Source organism: Lissotriton helveticus, chromosome 3_1, assembly GCF_964261635.1.
Source record: "Lissotriton helveticus chromosome 3_1, aLisHel1.1, whole genome shotgun sequence".
NCBI classification, from domain to species: domain Eukaryota; kingdom Metazoa; phylum Chordata; class Amphibia; order Caudata; family Salamandridae; genus Lissotriton; species Lissotriton helveticus.
The window spans coordinates 261,259,075-261,272,041 of NC_136061.1; the positions used below are offsets into that span (position 1 = coordinate 261,259,075).

General features: G+C 45.6%; 1 protein-coding gene across 1 annotated transcript in view; it reads right to left on the reverse strand.

Moving 5' to 3' along the window:
* Window positions 1-1,573: 1,573 nt before the first annotated feature.
* The window catches only part of TADA2A (transcriptional adaptor 2A), a 301,706-nt gene continuing 290,312 nt past the window's right edge, over window positions 1,574-12,967 (reverse strand). Inside the window, exon 15 of the mRNA XM_078679774.1 lies at window positions 1,574-3,445. Coding sequence (XP_078535900.1) covers window positions 3,260-3,445 — 186 coding nt within the window. The 3' untranslated portion in view covers window positions 1,574-3,259. The remainder of the gene's footprint in view (window positions 3,446-12,967) is intronic.

The window sequence follows — 12,967 nt, forward strand, 5'->3', positions numbered from 1 at the left end:
TTTATGTTGTGATTCCCTATTTTACCATTTGAAGAAACCCCTCATTCTGATTCTTAGGGAGATTGTCAGCTATGTGATCCAACAGATTCCTTCATTAACTAGTATGGTACAAATGTAAGAGGGGCGATGAACTTGCCACAGAAAGGTTTGTAGAAGCTGTGAGGTATGATTTGCTCTGTATGGAATCTATTGGACTACAATGCTGACACGAGTCAGACGTCAACAGGTGAGCTGTCTCTCACAGGTCAGGAAACTTAAACCTGTTCCCTTGTCAACTTTCATTGGACTTGGTGAACACTGAAGCAGGTATGGTCTCCATAGTTGTTTGTAAAATGGCTAACACCAAGATGACTAACAATCTCACTATTGTTTCAGCCTGAAGTCACAATATGAGTGATTCTTTTTGTCTAGAGGTAAAGCTGTTGAAATGATTAGTTCTCAAACCACCACACTGGTGACTTTATGAAACAACAGAATGCAGTCCATTGAAGAAAACCTTTTGTGTATTCATTCAAGGGGTAGCGGGAAACCACTGTACCAATTCCAATAAGTGCTCTGGTCCAGAGTTTGGTGGCATTTTTGCACTCCAGTAGCATGATTGACCTGGAGTCACAATGCCTTTCCCTCGATCCATAATTGCCAAGCGAAGGTGGTACAGGATGCTGAGTTTAAGGGTAGTTCAGCCTCTCCACCATGATGTAAGTTCTTTGGGACTCAAAGTTGAAGTAATGTATTCATTGGCACTGCAAATAGAGTCCATCTCTTCTTTCAAGCCTAAGAACTACTGTCCTTGGAGTAGAGGATGCAGAGCCATATGGTTCTAAGGGAGTATGGTGCCTTGGCAGCAAATGTGTGCCTGATCATAGGCAGCTAGAACTGGAGGGAGGCCACATTATTGTAAGATCCGCCAGTGTGGAATAAAATGCCAGTGCACCCCTTAACACCAAATTCCTCCAGGATGTCAAGTGTCTCAAAGTTAAACATGCTTGTTGCTACTCTGATGTTCCTCAGGGCCGCAGAAGGTCTAAGGCAGTAACATTACCTCCATTAGATACTTGAGCCAAGCTGGGACCCCAAAGTAGAAACTGTTCTGAAAAATCACATCTTATCCCTCAGCAATTTCCCTCCTAGTCAGCCACTTATAAAGCACTGCTTGAAAAATTACATAACCATCAAAGTAGTAGGAATCAACAAGACAAACCACACATACTGTGCGAGTTTATTACTACCTCTTTGTAACATCAGAAAGGATACTTATCAAAGAGGGCGGGCATGGGGATTGAGAGAGTACTAAAGAGTAGACTCATCCTGCTAGGATAGTTATGGAACGACCCTAATTTCAAAAGAAAATGTAAATCGAGGAAAACAGAGGCTGAATATAAAGACATAAGGTTAAATCAAACATTCTCTTCTGTTTCAAGTAACATGAAGCCTAAAGAGGACGCGCTGTGTCAAGAGGCCATTGCTCAATACATCAGTAAAATGAAGTGGTCGCCATCACACGATAAAACAAGATGGAATCATTGATGGAGAAGAGTCAAAAGTTCTCCCCATGAAAAAACACAACAACGCCCAGGACCTTGCTCATTTATTAACTTGTGGGAATGGCTGGGATAATTTGTGCCTTCTGAGCGAAATATAATTTGCCATCCCAACTGTCAAATCACACAAAAAACAGCAAATGCGGCCTCTCGTGAGCATAGGTACAATAATGTATCACAAAAGGAAAATTTCACAACTGGAAATAGGCTGGAGGATCACTCACACGATTCGGGTCATTCAACTGTTTGTGAATTTCAAAGAAAATTCCATGATGGAGAAGCTCTTGTACCTTGTTTATAGCAGTGAAGTAAGGTGTCTGCAATATATGCAATGAGAAAACCTTGAATATCCTGGCAAAACCACCTACATCGATCGCCCCAAAAGCCCCCGTGGACAGTACTTTACATCGTCTTGATGGTGAAGCCCCCTGCCGAAATATAGATGACCAGTTTAAATAAGAACTTCCTCTTTGTCCCACTGACTTGATCACTATCTGGAGGAAACAGGAGTCACAAACAATTCTAAATGTCAAAGGCAGTTCTGTTCATCTAAATATGCAAATCATTAGGTCATTTTGAGGTGTCCAGACACTCTTTAATCTGCCATTGGTGTTGTAACAAGAATACTTCCACTGTTGGAAACCACTCATTACAAAGCATGCCCTTACTCCGAAGGCTCTTTCCAAACACATATGCACAAACATGATCGAACAACAAATCTTTTTGTTGGAAGTGATGCAAATCGACACAGTGATGAAGTAACTTACAATTTGGCTACATTTCTAAAAACATGCTGCACACTAAATGTCTATTATTTACAGCAATGCTAAAGAGTCAGCACAAAGTTACAGGTTTACAACACTATGTTAAAAGCCAATAGCTATTTAAGAGGATGCGGACCATAGTTGAACGGAGCCACATAGCGGCGCTGAAAAACAAATTTGTTTCTGTTCAAAACATCCGACTTGCAGCCCCATCTACATACTTTAATGTATACGTCCATCACTCCTCCACAGGGGTTTTCATTGGGCGAAACAGAGTCATTGCATTTTCTTAGTAAGGGCACCAAAGAAATAATCTTGCATGATAATCGATTTGCAGCATACAGTGCTGAGTCCAAGAATTTCATCTAAATGGGACAATGTTTCAAAATAATTAAAATTCAAGCTCTACTGCGCTCACGTATTCCATGTAAGTGCTCTACTATTAACTTGTTTCTTTTTTGCTGTTTCTCTGCTATGGTTCCTGAATAGAACAGTATGAAACAAACAGGTGAACAAGAAATGATCTTGAGCACAACAACACATGATATAACTCATAGAATTTTGATCCAGCAGGTCACGTCCTGGGACCTGCAAGCTCCTTTACTGAAGACTGACGTCATTTATTCTTTTTAAGGACTTCATATAGTCAAAAGCACTGATTAAGATAGGGTGAATGTATTTAGAAACCGCAAAAATATCCTCTTATGTTTGGTCTGCAATACCACAATATGAGGTGTTCAGCTTCACTGTGTCCTCAAAATGGAGGCCGAACGAGCTGCTTAGGATACACACTGCTCTGTGCAAGTGTACATAATACTGACAAAGAGACATCCTACTTCGCACACGGGACGTTCAAGTGTCACACGATTGGACAAGTTTCTTCTTTTAAAAGCGCTGGCCGCGGTCCTGAAACCTGTGGCGAGTTCTTCTCAGAGCCCCACGGGCCCCATTGTCTCAGATTTTGGAAATGTAGCCCTCCCGCACAAGAAAGTCATAGATCTTCCTGGTTTTGTTGACATCAATCTTGATAAGTGCTCTTGCTTGTGCCAGCCGAAGGCCTCCCTGCTTGTGGGACTCGCTCATGAGCGCAGATTTGTATTCCAAGTAGGCTCCTGGCACCAGGCGCACGACCTGACAGAGCTGCAAGGCAGAGGAAAGGAAAGAAGGATTAATATCTCAATTGGAAATGTCTTCCTTAAAAGCAAGGTGTGGCAAAATACAAATCTAAGACATGAAACTCAAAAGTGATTCAGTTACTTATATTTAAAGGCAGGTGATGGTTCACAGGGACTGGATCAATTCCAAGAGATTCTACTGTTTTGAAACCAGTAAATATTATCCATGTTATGTTGTTGTTCTGAAAAACAAAGAATGCGGAGGCTACCGTGTCAGAAGCCGCTGCATCATATATGTTTTTGACAGGTTTTTTAATGTAAGTTTATGAGGCAATTAGTTTGTCGCAATTATCGCAACAGCAGTAGCATAAGCTCTTACACATAGGTAAGGCAACCTTTTACCATCTCCAGCATCACATGGTGTCACAAACCCTGAAGAAAAAACAAGGAGCAAGAACTATGGGCCCGGAATGTGTCCACTGGTCTGTCTACGAGACCGCAATCATTCCCTGTCAGAGTTGAGTCCGTTTTTGGAGGGATTTGTGGAATGATCTGTGAATCTGGCCCAACTTTCCACAATTCAGAAATCATGAAACGGGGAAAGAGGAAACTATCTCGATAGAACAGCACATCAATTTAGATTCACAACTTGACTTGCAACACGTTTTGGAACAGTGAATCACACCTTCTCAAATTCCATGAGCAAGTTGAAAATTCCCCTCAAAATCTTTTTTCAAATTTGGGCCCTACAGCTTGGTCTTTACTTGTTTGCTACATTGTAATACGTGTACAGAGGAAGACTTACTGAAGAGCCCTACTCACACAACACACCAGCATCTGACCCAAACATAGACTGTAAAGTCTGTGTAGGCATAAACATACCTTCCCCTAACAGCGGAAATGTTAAAATCTTTACAAGCAACAAATATAAAAATTCCCATACTTTCCAATGGGGGAAAAAGCTCCAAAAGCAATTATTAAGTTTTGTCCCCATGTCCGATATTAGAATTTGAATTTTCTGGGCAGTGGAAAACACTCACTAGAAACTAGAACATATTAACAAACAATACATTTATATGGAGTTCTTTTACTCAGTAGTCAGTGGTTTGCCTGAACACTTGGCATGGATCTGGCCGTTGATGGACACGATTAGTACATATGAATACACTAGACGAAGGAACACCACCATTGCTTAAACAATATTTGTGGACACAATCGAGAGCAGAGTTCAGGCCAAATGTATATTCCTAAAGGTGACCTCAGATTGTTAAAAGCCAGAAACTGTAAGTGCCTTACTATCATGGGAATAAAAAGAAAACATTTTTACACTACTTTTATTTTTTTATTCAAAGCGCTTTGAATAGAACATTTTTATGAAGAACTATTATTATCCAATCCAAATTGGTACTTATTGCACCAACCTCGGAAGAAGGGAAGGAAGTATGAGTTAACCTTGCCGCATTCGACCTGGAGATCCAACATAAATGTCAACAATGGGCGCTCAACTCATCTGAGATATCTTAGCACCTTGTAACAGGTAGGTTCATCCAGCTATGATCTGCATTACCTTCGGGACCTCAGCCAGTGTGCCAATGTGAAGGATACTATCTACAGAAACTGGTGCTGGTTGTAAAAATCTAATACGAGTCTGATGCCCCTGCCTCGTAAAGAACAATAAAGTATCTCAAGTGCATCACTCTGGCTGACTTTTTGTCGTATTCTACCGAGAAAGTAACTCATTTTGGCTACTATTGAAATCTACGGTTTTTGTAGGAAACCTGGTGCGCTCCCTTTGATAACTGTCTGGTCTAGAAGACTGAAACTCTGCAAGTGTTGAAAAGAACTTTGTTTCTGGGATGTGGTAATTAATGAGACCAACAATTTGATTTTCATCACACCCATCTTACTTTTTTCTAGCACTGAATTGTTCCAAGTGTGAATTTATCGTACTAAGTAATGTTTGTACCTGACCAGTCCTGCATAAAAGTATGCCGACTCAGTCTTACAGTTGTAAGCAAATCTTAAGACTACGGACTAAAATGATTCTATGAAGGCGTGTATATGGACTCTTGTTCCCACGATAAGCTTACTACCCCATCAGGCCTGCCCTGATTAATCAATGTCCTGCCCATGCCGGCTTCCCTCCGAGGTCAGCTTGCTGACTCAGCCTTTATTATCTCCTGCCCTTGTGTGCCCTTACCCCTCCAGCTTGCCCTTTGTGCTCCCCTCCGCCCATGCCAACCTGCAATCCGTGATCAGCTTGCTGCTTCGGTTCCTGCACCCTACTCCTGCCTACCCTCCTTGTTCTTTTCTGCCGCAGCCCCATCGGTCTGCCCTGCCTGGTAGATGTGCTACCCCTGCCCCCTATTGTTTGTGTATGTGCCCCTGCCCCCTCCGCTGTCCACTGTGTTGCAACCGCCCTTGTCGCCTGCCCTGTCTAGTCAGCTTGCTGTCTGCCTTTCCACTTGACCTCTGTTTGTGTGCATGCCCATGGCCCTGCCTCCCCTTCCCTCCATGGTCCATTTTGGTAATGTTCTCCCTGCCACCTGCCCCCCAATTTTCATCTTGTTGCTCTCTGTTCTCCATGTGCGTGCCCTACCCCATCCTTCCTGACCTCAGTGACCCGTTGTTTCTGCCAATGCCCCTGTCTTCTCCGTTCTCCATTGTCCTTGTGTATGCCCCTGCCCCTTCCTTCCACGGTCCATTGTGCTGCCACAGCCCCTGCCACTTGCACTGCTTTTTTCAGCTTGCTGCCTCTGCCCCCTTACCTTCCCTTGTCTGTGTGCATTACATGCCCTTTCCCCTTTTTCCTGTCCCCTACAGTTCACTCTGGTGTCACTGCCCCACTGCCTTGCCTTTGCAGCTTGGGTCGGCTCTGCGCTTCCTCAAATTTATGGGAGCAGGAGCGACCCCCTCTGGACTCCAGGAGTTTTGAGGCCATGCACCTCATATTTGTGGGGCCGTCCCCACTGGTGTGCCATTGGGCCCCGCAGGTTTGGGTACTGGTTCCAAACCGGCGGCTACGGCACCAGTCGCGGCCCTTAGATCCACAGATGGATCCAGACCAGCGCTGGTCTAAACACCTCAACCTTCCCTGGCGCCGGTCCTGGTGACGAAGCTCCCGGCACCCCCCAGCAGCACTGTCCCCATTCTGAGCCCTGACTCAGACACAGAGCCGTAGGGGCTTCGACCAACTACGGCCCAGACAGGTACCACTGCCTTCCAGGCCTGAGCACTACTGCTATGGGCTAGGACTTGGGCAGGATTGGGAGGGGTCACTGGACTCTGAAGAATACCAACCGTTAGATCCACAATGGACTTGTGTGAGGACTAGGCGGATGCCAGTGGACTTTATACTCCTCAGATACTGGCATGCTTTCTCCCCCTACTGTGGCTACGGAGAAGGGAGTGTCCTTTGCAGTGACGGAGAGAAGTGCAGGTGAGGTCCTGGACCTTAGCCTACCTTCTGTGGCTGTCAAGAAAAACATCTTGACAGAGCTGTTTCAGCTGGGAGTGACCCCCTCAGATCCACCTCTCCCATTCAATGAAGCCCTTACTGCTGTCCTGCTTGAGAACCTGGTCCAAGCCCAGCACAAGGGCTCCTACGAACAGGACAATTGTCTGCCGCCCTGCCCCTGGCACCCATATTTCCTCACCCAACACCCCAACCCGGAGAGCTTGGTGGTCCAAGACTACCTCCCACGTAAATACTTCTGCATTCCCTATTGCCCCTCTGGATAGAGAATCCAAGAAGCAGCATACTTCAGGAAAGAAGCCTGGCATTGCTATCTGAACACCCTGAGCCCTTTGAGCTGTTACCCACATGCTCTATGTCAGGTGCTGCCCATGGTCCCAGAGGAGGCCCAGGCCATACTCTCCTAGGCTGTTGCTGGCAGGAGAGATGCATCACAGTTCACGATCAGATGTGGACTGGATACTACTGACTCGTTGGGCAGAGCGGTTTCATCGAGAGCGGCCGTATGGCGCCACACCTGACTGAGGGCAACAGACTTTTCAGGGGACGCCCAAGCATCGCTTATGTACATGCCTTTGATGACTCCCGTCTCTTCAGAGACAGTACAGATTTAGCGCTGGAGTGCTTTAAGTACATCAGGGCTTCAGCCAGATCCTTGGGTCCTTCCATGGTGCCTCACCACCCCAATCCACCTTTCACTCCTTTCGTGGCAACAACGGGGTTTCCAGCTGTTTCTTTACCTTCCCAGGCTTCCCAGGCTCTGCGTGGCCAAGAATCCAGTACCCACAGACCATGTGGGTCAGGCAGCCAGAGGAAGGCCCAATCCCTCCTCCCCCCTGCAGCTGCAGCCTCCAAACCTTTATAAGTTGCCCTCTTACTACAATGGGCACCAAGTGGGAGTCAGGATATGCCATCACCTGCCCCACTGGAGGTCTATAACATCAGACCAATGAATTCTGTCAAATTGCTTCTCCCTTCCCTTTGTGGCTCCCCCTCCACCCGTAAACTAGATGTAATGCCAGTGAGTCACTAGCTTCATCCCTTTAGGCACACTCTGATGTCTTTTTGCAAGAAAGAGACTTCCAATCTTGTTCTACCAATTAAGTTCATTGATATATTTTTATTAGTTTATGTTTTCATTCCTCTCATGGTTTCATATTATCATCATCATATGTTGATTTTATACATATATTTCACTGCAGGCGATGTCTTGTAAACAAATCCAATGCATTTCGGGCACTAGTTGGTGCCCTTCGTCAGGGAACAGACACTACAAGAATATGTGTAAACAAAACATTAGGATGCTTTTTCCGTTACAATCATTGAAATACGAAATCAAACTGCATGTCAATGCCACTTGTGACTCAAACAATTTGGTATACGCTATAAAATGCCCATGCGGCAAATTATACGTGGGCAAAACGGAACGACGCATCAAAGTGAGATTAACTGAACATAAATCAAATATCCGCTTAAAAAATATGAAGTCATCGCTATCAGCCCACTTCACGGAAGAACAACACAACATTTCACAACTCAAATTTGTCATTTTAGAAACTGTGAACAAAATAGAAGGAAGAGACAATACGAAACACCTATTAAGAAGAGAAAACTTCTGGATACAAAGACTCTCCACCCAGAAGCCTTTTGGCCTAAATGATAGGATAGAAATGTCATGCTATCTATAGGAATGACCATATTGTAATTTACTGTGATTGTTCAAACAGACCTATCATAATATGTCACCTGAAGTAACCATACGGACTTTGTTCGAAGCACTAGTTTACATACACACACATCCCCTTGATCTCCAGGCAGCCCCATAGCTCAGACACTACGAGCGGGTGCGTGAACACACCGGACTCACGAGTTCACTTCCGCTTTTATAACACATACTTGCTACCGCCTCATAACCATGCGATAAATGGCTCAGTTACCGATCCTACCATTCAACGTAGTCTGTTGTTTAACTTTATGATCACGTGATCACAACTTCCCTTATATTTTCTAAGACTCGGCTAGACCAGCTCTATGCCTGCGTTTTTCAAGGGAGCCAGCGTAATCGAACACGCTCGATTCTACAACAAGGTCAGTTAATGATACCCTCCCGGAAACTCTGCGCGATTAACGTGTAGACTTAACCTAACGAAACCCGCATATTGATTCTCTCCGTTCATCTTTCAGATTCAGTCGTAGACTCACCATACGACAACAGGCTTGTAAGTGACACGCCATTTTAATTCCCAGCATGTTTTCTAGTAACCTCACGGGCTTAGGGGTCACACAAAGGTGATAACACAACACTACTTCTAAACCTCAGTGATTTATGCAACTAGCTTGTAATGCATTTTATTTCAATGATTGTAACGGAAAAAGCATCCTGTTTTGTTTACACATATTCTTGTAGTGTCTGTTCCCTGACGAAGGGCACCAACTAGTGCCCGAAATGCATTAGATTTGTTTACAAGACATCGCCTGCAGTGAAATATATGTATAAAATCAACATATGATGATGATAATATGAAACCATGAGAGGAATGAAAACATAAACTAATAAAAATATATCAATGAACTTAATTGGTAGAACAAGATTGGAAGTCTCTTTCTTGCAAAAAGACATCAGAGTGTGCCTAAAGGGATGAAGCTAGTGACTCACTGGCATTACATCTAACGACGCCACCTTTGGAGCACCCAAAAATAACACAAATAGCTTGACAAATCAAGTATAATGTAGCTGTGCATCTGCCCAAAAACATTTTCAATGTCCCCCTCCACCCGTGCCATCTGCTTGTGACAGATTGATGGAGTTTGAATGAATGAATACTTTATTTGTGCGGTTAATCAAATATTGGATCAAAACATTATTAAAATCTCCATTTGTTTTTGTTAATAAGATAAGACAGTAGTTCTAAAAACCTTGATGGGCAGAGCAAGTCAAAGGTTCGATATTGGCCAAGCATCCATGCCCCAGGCCCTCCCTTTTAAAGATCCCCCAAGGGAGCGACCCGCTCAGCGTGTGGAGAATTTCCCTTCAGTAATATGCGTGCATGGTAAACAAATTTCCCAAAACTGGCCATGTGCTTTACAATGTCCAAAGTGTAAAGTTGTTGGGCTGCCTCTTTTGCTGTACGAGTGCCCAATTGGAGAAGGATCGGTCTAAGGTAGATTCTGCGAACTGACTGAAGGGCTGGACAGTAAAAAAGAATATGGGCGAGGGATTCTCCTTTGTAATTGCAGAAGAGGCACTCCCTAATGCTCGGCCTTATATTCACAGTTGGATATAGTTCTCTTAAAGGGAGACAGTGTTGCCTGGCAGCTAAAATCCTGTGTAGGGCTTGCCTCTCCATGGCCTGCACGAGATGAAGTTTCCGACTGGTCTGTGTATGTGGAAGACTTTGAGTCTCATGAAAGCCTCTTGCTGCCAAGGATTCCATATCCAGAGTGCGAGAACGTAGACGCAGTTGCTTTTCTATTGGAACTTTAATAATAGCGTAGTTGGTTATGCTAGGGTCCCAGTTCTCTGTAGCTAGCTTCAGAAGATCTCTGGAGTACCATAGTGACAGCTCTCTCGGACAAGTGAGCCATGGAGAGGGTGCTGACGAAAGACGCCAGACGCCAGTGGTTGCTATTCTCGCTACTTTCTGGTGCACAAGTAGGACAGAGTCCTTCTACACCTGCACCCTCTCAATTTCTTCCTTAAGAAGGAAAAGTTCAAAATGTTTGCACTCGCTCAAATCCTGTCTGCCCTTGAACCGAGAGACTGGATGGTAGCGTTGGACTTACAGGACACATACTTCCACATTTCCGTCCTGTCTGTCCACAGGTGTCACCTGCGGTTCACGGTGGCCCACAAGCACTTTCAGTTTGCTGTGCGCCCTTTTGGCCTTACCAGCACCCCATAGGTGTTAAACAAGGTGATGGCGGGGGTTGCAGCTCATCTATGGAAATCAGGGGTGCCAGACTTCCCCTATCTCGGTGACTGCCTATTGAAGGCAGGCTCGCCCTAGGCAGTCGTCTCCCACCTCTAGACTACTACAGACCTTCTGCATTCGCTAGGGTTCACTATCAACGTGCCGAAGTCACACCTGTCTCCCTCTCTGACGTTCCCTTTCATCGGAGCTGTTCTGGACACAGTGCAGTTTTGGGCTTATTCTCCTGAACGGCGAGTCCAGGATATATAGGCTATGATACCGATGTTTCAACTTCTATTCTAGATTTTGGTGAGAATGACTCGGAGGCTGCTGACCCTCATGGCCTCCTGAATCCTGCTTGTGACATGTCAGATGGCATATGCAGGCTCTTCAGTAGGACCTGATGTTTGAGTGGTAGCAGCATCGGGGAAATAACACTAACCTAGTCCTTTTCTTGAGGGAACTGCACAAGATCTGGAGTGCTGGTTAACTAAACGCAATTGGGTCAGTGGGACACCCCTCTCCCTTCCCCAACAAGATCTGACAGTGGTGACGGATGCATCACTCCTGGGATGGTGCAGCCATCTGGGAGAGGTCTCTGGCAGAATCAGAGCTCCACATCAACCTTCTGGAGCCTTTCTATCTTCCATCAAGGGAAGGTTAGTGCAGTTGTTCATGGACAACACCACTGCTATGTGCTAATGCAACAAACAGGGTGGGTTGGGGTCGTGGACCCTTTGCCAACAGGCCCTGCATTTCTGGACATGGCTTCAACGTCAGGGCTTTCCCTGGTGGTTCAACACCTGGCGGGTTCTCTGAACGCCATGGCGGATGAACTCAGCCAAAGATGCCTTACGGATCACGAATGCCATCTCCATCCAGGGCTGGTGCATGGTCTCTTTCAGTAGTGGTGAGAGCCTTGGTTAGATCTGTTCACCACCGCCAAGAATGCTCAATATCAGCAGTTCTGCGTGCTGTAGTTTCCAAGGCGGGTCTCGCTCAGAGACGCTTTTTGTCTTGAGTGGAGCTCAGACTGCCTGTACGCCTTTACGCCCATACCACTCCAGCCCAGAGTTCTCAAGAAGATCAGGAACGACCGGCCTCAAGTCATCCTTGTGGCTCCGGACTGAGCTCAGAGAGTTTGGTATCCCGAGCAGTTGAGCATGGCCATCAGTCCTCCGATCAGGCTGCCCTTTCGGGAGGATCTTTTGTCTCAGTATCAGGTAAGGGTTCTCTATCTGAACCTGTCAACACTCCGCCTTCTTGCGTGGAGATTGAGCAGTAACAGTTCACCGCTTTCGGCCCTCCCCCCAAAATCTGCAATGTTATTCTGGCAGCCAGGGGTCCTTCCACCAAAAAGTTATACGACTGCCGCTGGGGCAAGTTTTTCGCATTGTATGCAGAAAAACAGGATGACCCCCCCCCCTTTCTGCTCCCCATTTTCAGGTTATTCTCTTTATTCCTTCTCTTGCCCAGCAGGGCTCTACTCTGAGCACTCTAAAGGGCTTCTTTTCTGCTAGCTCAGCATTTCTGCGATTGCCTAACCAGCTCCCCTCTTCAATCATCTGTTGTACATATGTTCTTGAAAGGTGTGTATATATATATATATATATATATATATATATATATATATATATATATATATTCAGGTTCACATTTGCCCAAGAGCAAGACGCACTCACTGTCGGCATTTCATCGGGTCAGGAAAGGGGAGCAGGCACGCCCCGCGTCTGCAGTGCCTGCTCCCCTTTCCTGACCCGATGAAATGCCGACAGTGAGTGCGTCTTGCTCTTGGGCAAATGTGAACCTGAATACTTACCGGCTAGTCCGGCCGGAAGGCGCACCGCCGCACATTCTTAGCGGATTCTGCAGCTGTTCGTGGATGGCTTTGCGGGACTAACTGGCAAGTGGCTGAATGGGGGAAGGTGTGGGCGACACCCCCTGATATGATGAACTTTGAAATTTTGCATGTAAGACGCCAGCAACCCACATGGGTATTATTGTGTGACTACCAGTCCCAGGATGCATTTCACTCACCTGAGCTGTATTAAAGGGTGATTTCTGGAGAGTCATTGTGCTGGTTTCTATCTGCAAGCAGCGAACCTATGAGGAAGGGCTGATACCCGAAACGCGTCAGGTGCTGCAGACGCGGGGCGTGCCT